The sequence below is a fragment of the Jaculus jaculus genome, chromosome 9 (assembly GCF_020740685.1).
Source record: "Jaculus jaculus isolate mJacJac1 chromosome 9, mJacJac1.mat.Y.cur, whole genome shotgun sequence".
Classification (NCBI taxonomy): domain Eukaryota; kingdom Metazoa; phylum Chordata; class Mammalia; order Rodentia; family Dipodidae; genus Jaculus; species Jaculus jaculus.
Genome location: NC_059110.1, coordinates 133,359,631 through 133,378,323, shown reverse-complemented (window position 1 = coordinate 133,378,323; position 18,693 = coordinate 133,359,631). Strand labels below are relative to the sequence as shown.

At 42.9% G+C, this 18,693-nt stretch overlaps 2 protein-coding genes across 5 annotated transcripts in view; one reads left to right on the top strand and one right to left on the bottom strand.

Moving 5' to 3' along the window:
* Nucleotides 1-3,830, top strand: part of Cep95 (centrosomal protein 95) — a 46,846-nt gene extending 43,016 nt beyond the window's left edge. For all 4 annotated transcript variants that reach the window (XM_004655118.2, XM_045159451.1, XM_045159452.1 and 1 more), the window contains 3 exons: nt 2,494-2,640; nt 2,951-3,022; nt 3,499-3,830. In XM_004655118.2, coding sequence (XP_004655175.2) covers nt 2,494-2,640; nt 2,951-3,022; nt 3,499-3,684 — 405 coding nt within the window. In that variant the 3' untranslated portion in view covers nt 3,685-3,830. The remainder of the gene's footprint in view (nt 1-2,493; nt 2,641-2,950; nt 3,023-3,498) is intronic.
* Nucleotides 3,831-16,271: 12,441 nt separating this feature from the next.
* Smurf2 (SMAD specific E3 ubiquitin protein ligase 2) overlaps nt 16,272-18,693 on the bottom strand; it is a 124,621-nt gene continuing 122,199 nt past the window's right edge. The window contains exons 18-19 of the mRNA XM_004655119.3: nt 17,133-17,208; nt 16,272-16,824 (exon numbers count right to left, since the gene is read on the bottom strand). Coding sequence (XP_004655176.1) covers nt 16,725-16,824; nt 17,133-17,208 — 176 coding nt within the window. The 3' untranslated portion in view covers nt 16,272-16,724. The remainder of the gene's footprint in view (nt 16,825-17,132; nt 17,209-18,693) is intronic.

Below are 18,693 nucleotides of genomic sequence, written 5' to 3'. Positions count from 1 at the left end.
TATGGCTTAGCGGTTAAGGCACTTGCTTGCAAAGCCAAAGGACCTTGGTTCAATTCCCCAGTACCCACATAAGCCAGATCCATTAGGTGACACATGCATCTGGAGTTCATTTGCAGTGGCTAGAAGCCCTGGCGCACCCATTCTCTCTTTCCCTCCCTCTTTCCTTCTCTCAAAAAAAAAAAGTATGATCATATGCTGCAAGAGTCCACATAAATGATGGGCATGGTGGTGCATGCCTTCAATCCCACCAATTGGGAGACAGAAGCAGGAGAATTGCTGTGAGTTTCAGGTCAGCCTGGGCTAGAGTGAGACCCTTCCTTGAAAAATTAAAAAAAAAAAAAAGAAAGAAAATCATCCACATAAAGGAAAAACTGTATAGCACAGCCGTGCAGTGAGCGGTTTTCATAGATTGGCTAGCTCATGCTAATCAGTTTTTGGAGATCCCGAACTATGCATAGTTTCAGTTCTGTGGTAATGGTGTATTATAGTTAATTGGAGTAAATACTGCTAAGGCTTTGGGAGGTTAAGGAACTTTGCCCAAGGTAATATAGGCAATGAATGGCTGTCAGCAATAGCTTATCAAGAATTCTTTCTTGGGCTGGAGAGATGGCTTAGCGGTTAAGGCACTTGCCTGCAAAGCCTAAGGGACCCAGGTTTGATTCCCCAAGACCCTCATAAGCCAGATGCACAAGATGGCACATGCATCTGGAGTTTGTTCGCAGCAGCTGAAGGCCCTGACACATCCATTCTCTCTCCCTCTCCATCTGCCTCTCTTCTCCCTCAAATATGTTTTTTAAAAAATTGTTCTTATGAAGGGAGGACAGTTGGTAACTTTCCTGAAAGCAGAAAGAATCTTTGTGGTTCACAAGAGGATGCTGTACAATATTAGTAAGGAAATACAAACTTACCACTTGCACCTACAAAGATAGCTAAAATAGAGTTGGCAAACACCCTGTGACTACATAGTGAATTCTAGGTCAGCCTGGGCTACAGTGAGACCCTACTGTATCAAAAAACAAAACAAAACAAAAGGCTGGCAAAGAAGTGAAATTGGAACCGTCATATAGGGTTGGTGGGGTTGTAAATTGTAATTGTTTTGGAAAACAGTCTAGTATTTCCTCAAATGGTTACCAAAATGCCAATAATTTCACTCGTGTAGATCCCTCTAATAACCCATACACAAAGGTTCTATAGCAAACTAATGGCCAGCAGGGGAGAGGGACTGGAGGGATGGCTTAGCGGTTAATTCACTTGCCTGCAAGGCCTACGGACCCAGGTTCAGTTCCCCAGAACACATAAGCCAGATGCAAAAGGTAGTGCATGCATCTGGAACTTCTGTAGTGGCTGGAGGCCCTAGAGAACCCATTCTCTATCTGCCTCTTTCTCTAATAAATAAATAAATAAATAAATAAATAATTAAAATATTTTTTTTGTTTATTTTTATTTATTTGAGAGTGACAGAGAAAGAGGCAGATATATATAGAGAGAATGGGCACACCAGGGCCTCTAGCCACTGCAAACAAACTCCAGATGCATGTGCCCCCTTATGCATCTGGTTTACGTGGGTCCTGGGGAATTAAGCCTTGAACCTGGGTCCTTAGGCTTTACAGGCAAGCGCTTAACTGCTAAGCCATCTCTCCAGCCTATGAAATAATTGTTTTTGTTTTTGTTTTTCGAGGTAGGTTCATTTTCCCCCTTTTAAAAAATTATTTCATGAGCATGGTGGCACATGCCTTTAATCCCAGCACTTGGGAGGCAGAGGTAAGAGGATTGCTGTGAGTTTGAGGCCACCCTGAGACTCCATAGTGAATTCCAGGTCAGCCTGGGCTAGAGTGAGGCCCTACTTCAAAAAGAAAAAAAAAAAAGGAGGGGGAATGGCCCATATACATATATATGCTAGTGAATGGATATAGTATATTATTTGGCAATAAGAAGGAATGACATACTAATACTACTGTAATGCAGCTTAAACTTCAAAGCTAAGTTAAAAGGTACAAAATAGGCAATTCCACAGAAAAAGGAAGTAGATTAGTGGTTCCAGGGGCTAAATGTTGAGGAGAAGGTGAATAACTATGGATTGAAGGGGTGTCTTTTGGTGGGTGATGGAGATATTCTACAAGTAGTAATAATGGTAATATGATTCTGAATATACTAAAACCTACTGATGCGTAACATTGTAAGGTTAATTTGTTTGTTTCTTTCTTTTTTGTTTTTCAAGGTAGGGTTTCACTCTAGCTCAGGCTGACCTGGAATTCACTATGTAGTCTCAGGGTAGCCTCGAACTCATGGCAATCCTCCTCTTCCCGAGTGCTGGGATTAAAGGCGTGCACCACCATGCCCAGTTGCAAAGTTAATTTTCTGTAGTAGCAGAGTAAAGCTGTTATTTTAAATCTTGTGAAGTAAATCAGTATACAACTCTAGTTAAAGCAGAATGTTTAATTCCTCACTAACAAGTACAGCATAAATTTCTCTTTATGATTTAATAACTGACAGATATTTAAGAAACTGTTTGAAGAAGGTTTACAAATTCAGAAACAGAGATTACGAGAGCTAAGAAACTATGCCAAAGAAAAGCGAGATGAAGAAAAAAAACAGCACCAGAATGAACTTGACTCGATGGAGAACTATTATAAAGACCAGGTGGGTCTGCTGTCACTTGTCACTTTTCAGGGCTTGATCCTGATCACTTAGCGCATGAGTTGGCTCAGTTCATTGCCAGTGAATCTGTACATTAGCTCAAAACTTTGATGATACCAGTTATGGTGACCCCATTTCTAAAACTGAAACTTAAGATGAAATAAGCTGGTGCTTGGCCATAGTGTACATTGTGTATTCCCCTATTGTCATTAATGTAGAAAATTAAAACTATGAACAGTAAGTGTAAGAATTATTGCATTTTGACAAGAAGCATTTGATATATAAGATTTGTTTTATTCTTCCCTATAAACAGTTTTCATTGCTGGCTGAAGCTATATCCCAGGAACGTCAGGAACTTAAAGCCAGAGAGAAATCCCAGGCCCAGGTAATAATTAACAGAGTAGAATTATTTACATTTTCAGGAAATAGAAAACAACTGTATAACAGCAGGGAGAAGATGCTAAGAAAATCTATCTATGATCCAAGATATCTTATGAGTTGAACTTTACCTGTTCAGGCAGGTCTCATTAAGTAAGAACTGCTGCTATATTATTAAAACCAGTAGAGAGGCCGGAGAGATGGCTTAGTGGTTAAGACACTTGCCTGCAAAGCCTAAGGACCAAGGTTCGATTCCCCAATACCCACGTACGTACACCAGATGCACAAGTTGGCACATGCATCTGGAATTCGTTTGTAGTGGCTAAAGGCCCTGGAGTGCCCATTCTCTCTATGAAATAAATAAATAATAAATAATTTAAAACCCATTGGAGAAGCCAGATAAGCTCACTGGTGGAAGGAGGTAAAAGTAGATGGGGATCTGGAAAATGCTGTGAATCACAGGACACATGACTTCTCTTTTAGACACTGCATAGGGTGAAGCGGGAGCTGAGATCAAAGATGGAGGAGGAGATTCAGCACCTGCAGCGCCTGATAACACAGAATGACGACGATGCGTTCTTCCGGGAACTGGAAGCCGAGCGCTTCAAAGCTCGGCTGCAGCTGGCTTCCTTTCAGTACAGTAAAAATCCAAGAGGTCAGACTTCATAGGGGACATTTCTAGAGGCCTTTAAAAGGACAGAGCTAGAACTGAGCCAGTAAACAGTCTAAACCAGAATAATGTTTTTAAAATGCCTTATCTATGTATTCATTCTAAAACTTTTAATTTTTTAAATAAAAACTTTTCTTAAAGCTGACTGCTTTTTATGACCTAAACCTGGGAAAAGGGAGTAAAAGCACAACTTGTGCCAAAGTAATTAACAAGCCTTTCCTTTTTCGAAGATATTTTATTTAGCTGGGTGTGGTGGTGCATGCCTTTAATCCTAACACTCAGAAGGTAGAGGTAGGAGGATTGCTGTGAGTTCAGGCTACCTTGAGACTACATAGTGAATTCCAGGTCAGCTTGGGCTAGAGTGAGACCCTACCTGGAAAAATCAAACCAAAAAAAAAGAAAACAAAATACTTGTTGGAGAGAGAAAGAGGTAGATAGAGAAAATAGGCAGGCCAGAGCCTCCAGCCACTGCACATGACAGATGCATGTGCCTTGTACATCTGGCTTGCATGGGTCCTAAGGAATCGATCCTGGGTCCTTAGGCTTTGCAGGTGAATGTCTTAACCACTAAGCCATCTCTCCATAATTAACCAAAAGTTTAGAGAGACTTTATTCGTCTAAGAGAAGGAAAGAGATAGTATGAAGAGGTCCTGCTCGAAGATCTAAATGGGTCCCTCCAGCCCCATCGGGAAGCGGCGGCTCACTGCCGGGAGTGGCTGCCAGGTCCCTGAGTCACAGCCTCAGTCTGGGCTTGTCTTGGTTGGCACGAGTGAAGCCCTTGCATCCGAATGCCACCAGTAGCCAACTGTGGTAGCGCTGAAAGGATTGCTGGGAAAATCCGTTTGCCAGTGTGTTTCTATTTGGTTTGTGTCTGATGTCGAAGAGCACTAGCAGGGTAGCGGGAGCCCTGGACGCATCAGAAACGACCTCTCTCCCATTTGTGACTCTGGTCCTGGAAAAGCTTTTCAGGATTTCAGCGAAAACGTTTGTGAGTTGCTTTTTCCCAGCGTTCCTTCTGAAGGGCAGATTGTGTTTGCTTACGTGTCTGGGCACGGCTCTCCACGTGCTCTTCTCTAGGCACGAGGTGCCCTTCCTAGCTGAGTGCTCCTTGGTCCTTCCCTTGAGTCTGGCCAGGTGACTGTCCCACCTTTCCCCCAGGAGCCCCGGCCGCACTCCTGTGCGTTGGGCTGCACCAGCATCTGCCCCGCCAGCTCGCCTTCTTCCGTGAGCTCCCATTACCCCGCACGCTAAAATGATGACTGTCTCACAGCAAATGTATGCCGCCCGCTCGGAAATAGCTATCGTACAGCAAATAGACTCAATGACACTTTTCATTGCTAACATTTGTAATAAAAGTGAAAGAGCTTTAAAATGTTTTATTTGAAAAAAAAAAAGATTCTGTTCATGAGAAAGCCAGAAGAGGTGGTAAAGCCCAAGCAATTAGCAAGTCATTATATATGTATTTTTTTTTGGTGGTGGTGGGGATTGATGTAGAGTCTTGCTGTAGCCCAGACTGACCTGGGAGTCACTATGGAGTCTCAGGCTGGCCTCAAACTCACAGCGATCCTCCTACCTCAGCCTCCCAAGTACTGGGATTAAAGGCATGTGCCACCACACCTGGCCTAATGCTTTATTTATTTATTTACAAGCAGAGAGAGGGAGAGAGAGAATGGGCATGCCAGGGCCTCTTGCCACTGCAAATGTACTCAAGATCATGTGCCACTTTGTGCATCTGGTTTTATGTGGGTACCGGGGAATCAAACCCTGCTGCCACTGTCTTGTGGTGGCTGAGGACACAAAATGAACACGCAATACAAAATAAGACTTAAAGGAGGGCCAGAGTTTACTGGAGTGAATCTTTTTAAAATATTTTTATGGGAACTCCTAGCACAGGGCTTCCCTCTCTCAATAGGAGGCTCACTTCTAGCTAACACTCTATGGCAGGGCTGGGAGGTAAGGGAACAGTGATGGGCCCTGGCTGAGCCCTTCCCCTTTCTTAACACTATATAGATCTCTGTCAGCTAGTTCTTTGTCAAGACCTGGACAGCTGCTCTTTCATATGCTGTGCACGCACGCACACATGCACACCAGCCCTCAGCCCAGAGAACACGTGCTCTGCCTGCTCTGACAGCCTAGGACACCAGGACCCTTGGTCTCTGCTCTGCTCCCAGCGCCCGCCTCTGTCTGGGAAGCTGATGGTCCAAAAGCCACAGAGCAGCAGCTTTAGATAAGGATCACAGAAGAGTTTTAACATGGACTGTTTTTTTGCTTATGTTGATTTAAAAAAAAAACAAACAACTTTTTTTTTTTTTTTTTTTAGTTAGCTCTAGCCCAGGCTGACCTGGAATTAACTATGTAGTCTCAGGGTGGCCTTGAACTCACTGCGATCCTCCTACCTCTGCCTCCCTAGTGCTGGGATTAAAGGCGTGCGCCACCATGCCCGGCTCTCAAATAATTTTTTAAAAAGTTTTGATAGTACAGTAGCCTATAAATCAAACAAAAACTTGATTTATTTGGAAGTTTGCCTGCTGTCAGGTAACCTGAAGTTTGTCCCTGTGTTATTTATAATGAAGGGTCACCATGTTACATTTATTTGTGCTGGGATTAAAGATATGCATCACCAAGCCAGGCAAGGAAACTTTTTTTTTTTTAAATAAGAAATGGAGGGAGAGGGCTGGAGAGATGGCTTAGCAGTTAAGCGCTTGCCTGTGAAGCCTAAGGACCCTGGTTCGAGGCTCGGTTCCCCAGGACCCACGTTAGCCAGATGCACAAGGGGGCACATGCATCTAGAGCTCGTTTGCTGTGGCTGGAAGCCCTGGCACACCCATTCTCTCCCTCCCTCCCTCCCTCTCTCTCTGTCTGTCACTCTCAAATAAATAAATAAAACAAAACAAAACAAAAAAAGAAATGGAGGGAGAAAGAGAACTGGCATATTGGCATGCCAGGACCTCTAGCCACTGCAACTGAATTCCAGATGTGTGCACCATCTTGAGCACGTGTGACCTTGTGCATCTGGCTAATGTGGGTTCTGGGGAGCAGAACCTGGGTCCTTAGGCTTTGCAGGCAAGCGGCTTAACTGCTAACCCATCTCTCTAGCCCTGAGAAACTTTATTTTTTTTTTTGGTTTTTCACGGTAGGGTCTCACTCTAGGTCTATGTAGTCTCAGGGTGACCTTGAATTCATGTCAAGCCTCCTACCTCTGCCTGAGTGCTGGGATTAAAGGTGCATGCCTCCACACCTGGCAGAGGGTAATATTTCTTAAGGAAGCAGGAGTTTATTTTAATTAGAAATCTATAAAATATTTCTCAGCTAGGCGTGGTAATCCCAGCACTCGGGAGGCAGAGGTAGGAGGATTACTGAGTTTGAGGCCACTCTGAGACTACATAGTGTCAGCTTGGGCCAGTGTGAGACCCTACCCCGAAAAACCAAAAAAAAAAAAAAAAAACATTACCTTTAACCTTCATAAAGCAATAGAGATATTCCTGGGTCAAGTAACAAGTCTTGATTGACCAGCCAGCTCCTGAAGCCCATTGAGGAAGTCAACATCAAAAGGATGTATTAAAGAAAACATCTAGGGCCAGGGGACAACATCCAGCTAAGTCCTGCCCACTGTGGATAAATAAAGCCAATGGCTCTTGCTTTGGGTTTTCAAGAGCAGTGTACCTGGAGGCCTTGTATGCCACAACGAGAGCTGACTTCCATTTCTTCTCATCCTTACTCCCCAGCATCACCCTCTTTCTGTCCAGAGGAGGTGCAGTCACCACACCATGGATGACTGAGTTCATATGGACAATTTTGGCTCTCTGGTGCCTAGATGTGCAGATACTGGTTCCTTAGAAAGGTTTAGGGTGGGCTGGAGAGATGGCTCAGCTGTTAAGGCACCTGCTTTAAAAGCCTGCTGGCGTGGGTTCAATTCCCCAGTACCCATGTAAAGTTGCACAAGTGTCTGGAGTTCATTTGCAGTGGCAAGAGGCCCTGGCATGCCGATAGTCTCTGCTTGCAAATAAGCAAAAATTTTTTTTTAAAAAAAAGAAAAACTCCAGGGTTGACAAAAGAGGAAGCGCCACAGATAGAGAAGCTTAGAAATGAAAGGGCAATTTAGTCACTGAGGAAAGTGCACAAGGTTCACTTTGCCTGATGCATTGCACAGGAAGAAGCAAAGGGAAAGAGGGCATGACTAGCAAAGGAGGCCATGGGTTCCCTGCAAAAGAGTGTGGACTTCAGCCCATGATACACTGCTTACCTAGTGCATATGAGGGACTGGATTTGATCCCTATTACAAGGACAATTAAAAAAAAATTACTCAAGGTCAAAAAAAAAAAAAGAGGGCTGGAGAGATGGCTTAGCAGAGTTAAGCGCTTTGCCTGTGAAGCCTAAGGACCCCGGTTCAAGGCTCGGTTCCCCAGGTCCCATGTTAGCCATATGCACAAGGGGGCACACGCGTCTGGAGTTCGTTTGCAGTGTGGCTGGAAGCCCTGGCGCGCCCATTCTCTCTCTCCCTCTATCTGTCTTTCTCTCTGTGTCTGTCACTCTCAAATAAATAAATAATAAATGAACAAAAATATTTAAAAAAAAAAAAGAAAGAAAGAAAGAAAAAGAAGCCAGGCGTAGTGGCGCACTCCTTTAATCCCAGCACTTGGGAGGCAGAGATTAGAAGGACTGCCATGAGTTCGAGGCCACCCTGAGACTCTATAGTGACATAATGAATTCCAGGTCAGCCTGAGCTAGACTGAGACCCTACCTTGGAAAACAACAACAACAAAAAAAAAAAAAGAAAGAGGAAATCTCTAATTCAGAAATGTGGGCAGAGATAGGCTTTGGTTACGCAATCAATATGTGTGCATGTCTCCCTCTACGTGGTTAGAAGACGAAGAAGAGACATTTATGGTTTCCATGGTGTGGTAGACAGCAGCAAAGAGAGACAAAGGGTGTGAAACCATAGGGTGTACATGTCACAGCAACACTAGTGATGACAGGAAGGAGGCATCATGGGTTTTATTAAAATAAGAGTATGCCGAGTTTCGTCTCTGGCATAGAGGATAGCATTACACTGAAGACATTTCAGGGAAGGCCAAGAGCTGGAGGAAAGCTTCAGAGAGGTTGAGGGTTCGAGGACTTTTCTTTTTTTTTTTTTTTTCTTTTCACAATATTTATTAACATTTTCCATGATTGTAAAAAATATCCCATGGTAATATCCTCCCACCCCCCCCTGTACTTTCCCCTTTGAAAGAGGACTTTTCTTTCTGATCAAAGCCAGGGAGGGGCATAGGGCACAGGTGGGAGAAAAGAGCAGCTCCTGTGAGGGTATGCATTGAGTGGTACCAGAAGGAGCTTAGGAGTGATGAGAGCCCCGGGAAGCAAGAAGAGGCAGACTCTGTCTTACAGAACAGGCGGTAACTATCAACTGTGCTGGTCTCAAGGGCTGCTTTCTTGGAATGGCAGCTGGCAGTTGGGACATCAGGCAAGGATTGCCTGGTTCTTGGAGCAAAACCATTTTTTATCAGCCACGTGGGATTTGGAGACCTTTTAAGGTGTTTTTGGTTTTGTTTTTGTATTTTCAAGGTAGAGTCTCACTCTAGTCCAGGCTGACCTCCAACTCACAGTTATCCAATTACCTCTGCCTCCCAAGTGCTGGAATTAAAGGCGTGTGCCAGCCTGCCAGGCTAAGGTGTTTAAATCATGCTCCCACCATATCTGCCTTCTTTGCAATACGCCAATCCAATCTGGAATGTCTATAGTTTTGTTTTTAATCTTTAAAAAAATTTTTTTTCTGAGGTAGTCTCACTCTGGCCCAGGTGTATTTTATTTTGAGAGGGGGAGGGAGAGACAATGAGTGCACCAGGGCCTTCAGCCACCGTAAATGAACTCCTGACACATGCGCCACCTTGTCCATCTGGTTTAAAAAAAAAAAAAAATACTTTTTTTTAAAAAATTTATTTATTTGAGAGCGACAGACACAGAGAGAAAGACAGATAGAGGGAGAGAGAATGGGCGCGCCAGGGCTTCCAGCCTCTGCAAACGAACTCCAGAGGCGTGCGCCCCCTTGTGCATCTGGCTAACGTGGGACCTGGGGAACCGAGCCTCGAACCGAGGTCCTTAGGCTTCACAGGCAAGCGTTTAACCGCTAAGCCATCTCTCCAGCCCCCATCTGGTTTATATGGGTCCTGGGGAATCAAACCTGGATCCTTTGGCTTCACTGGCCAATGCCTTAATCACAAAACATCTCTCCAACCCTATCTATAGTTTGAATTTGGCCTTTACTGAGTCATAGGCTAGCATTAGTTGGAAAGTTCCATTTTCTTTTTGTTTTTGAGGTTTTTGTTTGTTCTGTTTTGTTTTGAGGTAGGTTCTTACTCTAGCCCAGGGAGACCTCAAATTCACAATGGTATGTAGTTTCATGGTGGCCTCTACCTCTCAAGTGCTGGGATTAAAGGTGCCACCACGCCTTGTTTTGAGACAGGATCTTGGTATGTAGCTAAGCTGGCCTGGAACACACAATTCTCTTGCCTCCACCTCCTCTATGCTACAATAATAGTGTGTTACTGTTACACAGCTTGTAAATTCAGCTTCCCAGTGGCCATCAGAAGCTAGGCATGGTGGTGCATGTCTGTCATCCTAGCATTTAGAATAGAGATGGGAATCATTCCAAGTTCTAGGTCAGCCAGGTGTCCACAGCAAATTCTGGGATAGTCAGGGCTATATAGCAAGAGCCTGAGAGAAAAAAGAAAAGCTAATAGTCCCCTGAAGCTGTTGCCTAAAAGCTAGTCAGAGTCAGTGAAGAAAGATTCTAGTAAATACTCAATGAACAGAGAGGATTAACAGGACTTTCTTGCTATATAGGCCTCAAACTCAATCCTCCGGCCTTAGGCTCCCACGTGTTGGAATTACAGGTTTGTACCACCATGCCTGGCAGGGCAAATACCTTTTAAATAAATCTTAATTAAACTCTAGTTTGTCTAGTTTGCTGTGTTAGCATAAAAAGACAACCTTTCTTCTGTGTAATTGCTTCCACTAGGCTCTTGACCTGTTATTCTGTATCTGGGATAGAACAACAAAAATTAGCCGGGCATGGTGGCACACGCCTTTAATCCCAGCACTCGGGAGGCAGAGGTAGGAAGATAGCTATGAGTTCAAATCCACCCTGAGACTAGTGAATTCCAGGTCAGCATGGGCTAGAGTGAGACCCTACCTCGAAAAATGGGCGGGGGGGAGCACAAATAAATGTAACATGGTGACCCTTCATTATAAATAACACAGGGACAAACTTCAGGTTACCTGACAGCAGGCAAACTTCCAAATAAATCAAGTTTTTGTTTGATTTATAGGCTACTGTACTATCAAAACTTTTTAAAAAATTATTTGAGAGCCGGGCATGGTGGCGCACGCCTTTAATCCCAGCACTAGGGAGGCAGAGGTAGGAGGATCACAGTGAGTTCAAGGCCACCCTGAAACTACATAGTTAATTCCAGGTCAGCCTGGGCTAGAGTGAGACCCTACCTCAAAAATCAAAAAAATAAATAAATAAATTATTTGAGAGAGAGAGAGAGAGAGAGAGAGAGAGAGAGAGAGAGAGGGGCGGGGGGGGGGGGGGAAGAATGGGAATGCCAGGGCCTCCAACAGCCACTGAAAACAAACTCCAGACACACACGCCACCTTGTGCATCTGGCTTTACATGGGTGCTGGAGAATCGAACCGGGTCCTTTGTCTCTGCAGACAAGCACCTCAACTGCTAAGCCATCACTGCAGCCCCAATATTTTTATCTTTCCCCATTACCATCTCTTGCAATCCTACCTCTGCCTCCCAAGTGCTGGGATTAAAGGCATGTCACCACCATAACCAGCCTCCTTCAAAAATGTATTTTAGTTATTGAAAGAGACAGAGAAAGAGGTAGAAAGAGAGTATAGGCACGCCAGGGCCTCCTGCCACTGCAAATTAATTCCAGATGCATGTGCCACTTTGTGCATCTGCCTTTATGTGGATATTGGGGATTTGAACCAGGGCCATCAAGTTTTGCAAGCAAGTCCTTTTAACTGCTAAGCCATCTCTCCAGCCCCAAAACTAAAGTACTAAAATGTTACATGTTTTAAATAAAACCATAAAAACACAGCAATGGGAGACAAAGAACACTAGCAAATACAGCATACATACCTGTTGCATCACTTCTCCTGAGGAGACATGAACAAACATTTCTTCACCCCACACAGGGTATCACCAACAAAGAAGCAATTCCAAGTCTAGTTTTGGTGAAGCAGTGTTTGCTAGGGCTGCTTACAGGAGCACAGGTGACTCAAGGGCAGCTGCTTTACCCAAAAGCCCACTCCAGCATGCTAATTTCAAACTCATGAAAGCTTGCAGGCAGTTCCAAAGGAGTCTTCTCTCCACCAGTAATTGTTTACTTAAATAGGGCCCCATGAGCCCTGAATGTGTGTGAGTCTCCCTCTTCCCTCTAGGAGGGATTGGGCGGAAATAGCTACACACTATCTTTGAACTGGATGTAACACACCTCTGGTATTTACACACTGCATTTCCAGATGTGCTGTGTAGACTCAGACCACATTCTGTGTGCAAAAATGAACCACATGCAATCTCTTCTCCATCTATGCATTTAGCTGTGCTTTCATCCATTTACAGAAGAGGAAATTTCCCATGGCTTCTAGGAAAAATATAGATGGTTTCTTCTCATTTTGAGGACTTTATTGCTCAATATCAAGGCAGGCTAGCAAAGTAAGGCCCCTTACCACAGGTCTGCCTCCAGGTGGAACAAATCTGGCTACAGACTGGCTTCAGAGCACATCACACTGCCCCCACTCACCACGGACCAGCCTCAGAAATCCTGCCGCTTCAGACCCAGCATCCACTGGGAGCTCAGCTGCCACGACAGGAGAAGTGCTCACCTTCCTGCTCTACCTGGAGACAGATGGGTGCTGAGCTCTCCGGAAGCTCTGTAAGGAAGGCATGTATTCTCATTTTAGGGCTTGTGCTATCACCCTTTAAAAAGCCAAACGTGGGCTGGAGAGATGACTTAACAGCTAAGGCGCTTTCCTGCAAAGCCAAAGGACCCAGGTTCGATTCCCCAGGACCCACATAAGCCAGATGCACAAGGTGGCACATGCGTCTGGAGTTTGTGCAGCGGCTGGAACCCTGGCACACCCATTCTCTCTCTCTTTCCTTCCCTCCTTCTCAAGTAAACAAACATTAAAAAAAAATTTTTTAAAGCCAAACATGTCTCCCATCCACTCCCCCCCCCCAAAAAAAATAACTGAATATTCTCTAACACTTTAATGCTGTGACAGTGCAAACAGCATTCATTTATTGCTCTCCATCGGCACGGGCACATCCATACAGAGTGAATTTTCAAAACCATTTATACAGACATTATGGGTAAAGCTCATGTAACAAATGAGAGAAAATACAAAGAATATCAAAGCTAAAACATTCTGCAATAAATACAAATACAATGACAATGATAAAACTTTTTAAAAGTCAGTTTGATAGCAGGAAGAATATTACATAAAGTGAACTAGTTACATCTAGAGATAAGACAACTCAGCATTCGGTGCGGTCACCACCCTAGCATGGAGCATGGTAAACACCGCCGCTGCACCGCTGACAGTGAGCTGCGGCTGAAGGGCAGGAGCTGCTCAACCAAACTGCAAAGGTGGCTGCAAGCATCTCTCACTCCCACCAGCGCGGTCAGTCCAGTGCACCGGAAGCTCAAAGCAGATTTAGTGTTACAAAAGAAAGCAAGTTACATTGTTACTTAGGAGGAGAGAATTGTGTGCTCTGGACTGTAAATGTAAGGGGAAAAAAAAAACTTGGTAAAAACAAACCCCTGCAGGGCAACAAACTATGTGCAAAACAACATGTACACACACTATGCACAGCACTATTTAAAACTTAACATCAAGAAATCAGGCCTTCTGAGTCAGAACTCACCTATGCACTGCATATGAGCTTGCAAAGTGACCCCAGGTCATGATGAAGCATTCATGATGGAAAGGGAATAGTACGGAAAGGTGGCACCCCGTATCTGAACTAACACAACTAGAGTAAGGATAAAAAAAAAAAAACCTAGTCAGAAGGAACATGTGATAATAAATATAAATATTCACATTCAAGTCGAGGTGCTAGTCCAAGTTCATGTCCTGACACTGTGGGGTTTGCTTAGCCCAATTAGAAGTAATCAGGTAATAATTTTAAAAGTAAAATCTCCATCATGCTTTCACGTCATGCTGGTGATACCATAGACTGTTAGGTAGGGAAATTTATTTTAAAGCTCTATGAAGTCATTATAAAGTTAAAAGGCACTCAAAAAGTGATGCTGTCTGCCTGTTTTACACTGTTCATTACAACCGACAGTAGCCATTTCATTATCACTACATCTCTGTCAGTTACAATTTCTTTTTATTTTTCTTGAGACAGGGTCATATGTAGCCCAGGCTTGATCTTCCTGCCTGACTCTCAAAGGCTGGGATCACAGGGGTGTGCCCCCCATGCCTGGCTTAATTAGTTTCTATAGAGAGTTCATCATGTACTTACTTTCCTGAAAGATTTCATGAGTAGACACAATTACCAACTGCACTAGTGCTTTAGTAGAAGAGACTGACCCTCAACACAAGATGAATTCCTGAAAGCTGAAGATTGCTGATAATCAAAGAGTACAGAACTATTTCTGCACATTTCAAAATGTTTGGTACTAAGAATGAAGTAAGAAAAACACAAAATGTTTGGGAAGAAAAAGGTCCCATAAGCACATCACCGCTGTATAGTTAGAACTGTGACTAGCTCAATTGTTGTCAAATAATACTCAGAAACTACTAAAGTAGTTCTAAACTTTTTTTTAAGCAGCGAAGTTTCCACTTGTATCCTACTCATGACCTTACTCAACTCCACCCCATGAATGCTCACTTAGAAAAACACGTGCGCGAGCGCACACACACACACACACACGTGCGTGCATACATGCGTGCATGCTTTGAGGCAGAGGAACAGGCGTTAGAGATGCCTGCTCAAATAACAACTAGGCCTTCTCTCCCTTTCTGTCCACCTCTCCTCAGACCACTACTCCTCACACATCTCAAAGGGAGCCCTTTGGCTTTAAGAACAGAGAGAAACCCATTCCATCACATGAAACAGAACACAAAGGGCCTATGTGCTAATCCCATCAAAATGTGCTTGTCTTATTTCACACTCATGTATGTTTTAAATTCCACCCATGATTTTTGATATTCGTACTCTCATCTTCAGATTACGAGACTTGCATACACTTTGAAAGCTCAGTCTGAACATTTAGGAATCAGGTGCATTGAGGCAACAGGGATCCCTTTACTTCCAAAAGTACCACTCCAGTCTTAAGGTGATGTGTATACTAGAGTCACTCTTCCTTCTAGTTATCTTAAGACTCTTTTTGGGGGAGGGGGGAAATGTTACCCAGCGCAACCTTGAATTGTGCTCCTCAGCCTCCCATGTGCTGGCATTATAGGTATGCATCACCACACCTGACTTTTTATCAATAATCACATTCCCAAAGCCAGCATGGTGGTGCACGCCTTTAATCCCAGCACTCAGGAGGCAGAGGTAGGAGGATTGCTGAGAGTTCAAGACTACCCTGAGACTGCATGGTGAATTGCAGGTCAGCCTGGGCTAAAGGAAGACCCTACCTTGAAAACCAAAAAGAAAAAAAAGTTATATTCCCTACCCACCATTCCCAGTACTACCTCCAGTTCATCTTGTAAGGTAAAAGCAGGGTTTGTTACATTTGCTAAATCATCTTTTAAAAAATATTTTGTTTTTATTTATTTATATGAGGAGAGAGAGAATGGGCATGCCACGGCCTCTAGCCACTGCAAAGAACTCCAGATGCATGTGGCACCTTGTGCATCTGGCTTACATGGATACTGGGGAATTGAACCTGGGTCTATAGACTTTGCAGGCAAGTGCCTTAACTCTGAGCCATCTCTCCATCCCACATTTCCTAAATAAACGTTAAGGAAAAATTTCTCCTTTTTCATAATTTTAGCTAAGTTAAAAGTTATAACCAGCTAAACAAAGCTTCAGGATGGTTTTCTTGATATAGACTTTACACTGCCGTTAAAACATAAATTAGGTGCACTTACTAGAGACTTTGGTTTATAGAAATAGTACATATATTAAAGAACAAATTGACCCAATAAAGAATAAAAGTCACATCACATCACATGCTCTGAGAAGCTATAAAAATGCAGTATTTCAATTTAAAATGAAAAGTAAATCCAAAATACCTGATTGTATTGATTCAAGATAAAAACATTAGGTTTTTTTTTTTTAAAAAAAAAAAGTCTTCTGAGAAACAGGAGCCCCTGAACACATCTTCATATAGCAAATGAATTTAAATGGCTGCATTAGGAATTTGATAACCAAAGTTATATAGCTGTATTTCCAGGAAATTTGTGTTTCAAAAATATAAAAAACAACCCACTTAAGCTAGGTTGAAACACATAATGCAAAATATATAATGCTCTGTTGTAGAAAACAACTACACATGCAAATTGCTTAATTTCTCAGACAGAATGATTCTTTTATAAAGCCAATTGTTTACAAAGGTGGGATAATTCAAAATAACTTTATTTACATTTTACAAAGAGTTAAGTACAGGAGATGTTCAAAATCATGTATTCAATTAAAATGAAATGTGACTTGTACCGCCTGCTGGAGCTGTCTTGATAAACAAGAGACTTGAATCTGAAGCAATTTGAATAGATTACCTTATATAAAAATAGTAGTCTTTAAGTGTAGAATACTGCCTACTCTGGAAATGCAGGAAAAGTCAGCATTCTTTAGGTTCAAGATATTAATTTTTAAATAGCAGCTGAATGTGTCCTCATGGCAAAGCATAAAGACCTTTTTTTTCCTTGAAAAGGAATTTCAAAATTGTCTTTTCCCCTCAGTGTCCTAAAAGGGGGAGGGGTCCTCATTTCAGCATTCTTTGCAGCTGCTGAAAGGAGGCTGTCTGTCCGTCAGGGGTATAAATAGAGTTCTAGGTAAGTTCTCTGAAGTTCATCATTCCACAGCAAATCCACATGTTTCTTCAATGGCTGTTAGCAGCTTTTCATAGAGCTTTTCATAGCTTTCATAGGGCGGAATGTCAATTCGGTTGAAGCTGTGAATAAGCAAACCAGACTTTAGAGTTGTTTAACACAAGTAAACTGACCTAGTATATATTTATACAGCCACATCACTCTTTGTATCACACACAAAAGTAAAAGGTGGTATTTCTCTAAAGTAGCATTTACCCCTTGGGAGTAGTTTTTACTAATTTTTCAATTATGCTAACTTCTAAATCACTTAAGATTTATTTGTAATTTCTTTTAAAGGTCTATTTACTGCAGGAACAACAAACACAAAGTCAAGTCTGTTTACAGCTAACATTTGCCTATACCAACAGAGGAAAAGCTACAAATAACTCACCAAGTGTGGGCCTTTGGCAAGTTGTTGGTGCAGGCATCAATCTGGTGTATGGTGAAGAGCCGTGGGCCTGCAGCACCTGCCACAAAAGGAAATGTGGGTCAAATCACCATAGGTACACGGGCCATCTCCAAAACCTCAGAATAAAACTGCTACATAAACCACAGGATCTAGGAGTAGAAAAACACTGTAGATCCACACATGCTATCTCAGAGCAGAGGAAAAGAATCTAAGTCTGGAAAGTTGGAATTGATCTTGGACTAGCGCCCTAATATGTTAGCATTACAATTTGAGAATAAGGTCATAATTGAAGTCCTTTCACCTTTTTTTTCTTTTTTTCTGGAGGTAGGGTCTCACTCTAGCCCAGGCTGACCTGGAATTCACTATGTAGTCTCAGGGTGGCCTGGAACTCACGGCAATCCTCCTACCTCTGCCTCCCAAGAGCTGGGATTAAAGGCGTGCGCCACTACACCCAGCTCCAATTTGTCTTTTATAAAAGATAAATATCCTAAAAAAAGAGTGAGAAGAAAAATAACTGGGCAAATGCAAAATAAAATACACATTTGTTTTGCTTTGTTCTTTTTATTTTGCAGACAGGGTTTTGCTGCGTAGCATGGGCTGACCTTTACTCATGATCCTCCTGCCTCTGCCTCTCAAAACCTGGAATTATATTTGTACACTATACCTAAAACTTACATTTTGAATGTTAATTAAAAAGAGGATTACCTAATACAAATTGAGATTCCACAACTCAAACTGAACTGAGCAAAGATTAGCAGTTTGTAAGATGCATTTCAACCGACACAGAACCCATACAAAATGCATGGAAGAGACAGACAACCTCAAGCTCTCCCAATAGGGAAGGGAAGCACAACTCTAAGTTAGGCTTTGCCCATGGACTTGCATGCATGCTGTGGGTGACTAATGAACTATGTACCAGTCTTACTTTGTGTATCCTCCCTCATCAGCAGTACCTTTGAAAATTAAGAGCTTATGAGGGAAAAGAACTACCACCAGTGAAGCCCCACAATCATTAGTAATATTACCAACCAACTCATCCAAAAATCAAAAGAGCTGATTACATACAAAATAGTTCTTAAAAATGGAAAATGGCTGTACACCAATGGTCTGAAAACATGCGATAAAGTGCTCTCACAAACAGATGGCTTCCACAGCTCATGCTGCCTCGTTCTATTAAAAGAAATAAACAAGTGCAGGGGAGAGGCATCCCAGGTGGGTAAAGGTTATGCCAGGCTGAGGTGTGAGCATGAAGTGGACAGCTTCCCCTACGGTAATGTGCAACAGGACGCAAGACAAACCGCCACCACTAGAATCCAGTCTCACATGCGGCACTCACTGCAATCACAGAGAACCCTTCAGAAAAGCCTCTTGGGAAGAAGGAGACAAGAAAGAAGAAGGAGAAGGTATCATGTGTGAGTTATAGATAACAAAAAACAGAATGAAAAGATTCTGTTTAGAAGCACATGGTTTGTAAAATGTCAATATTAACTAAGCACTGTCACCCTATCCTGACCCCTGCAAGATCTGACGCCCCATGTCTACA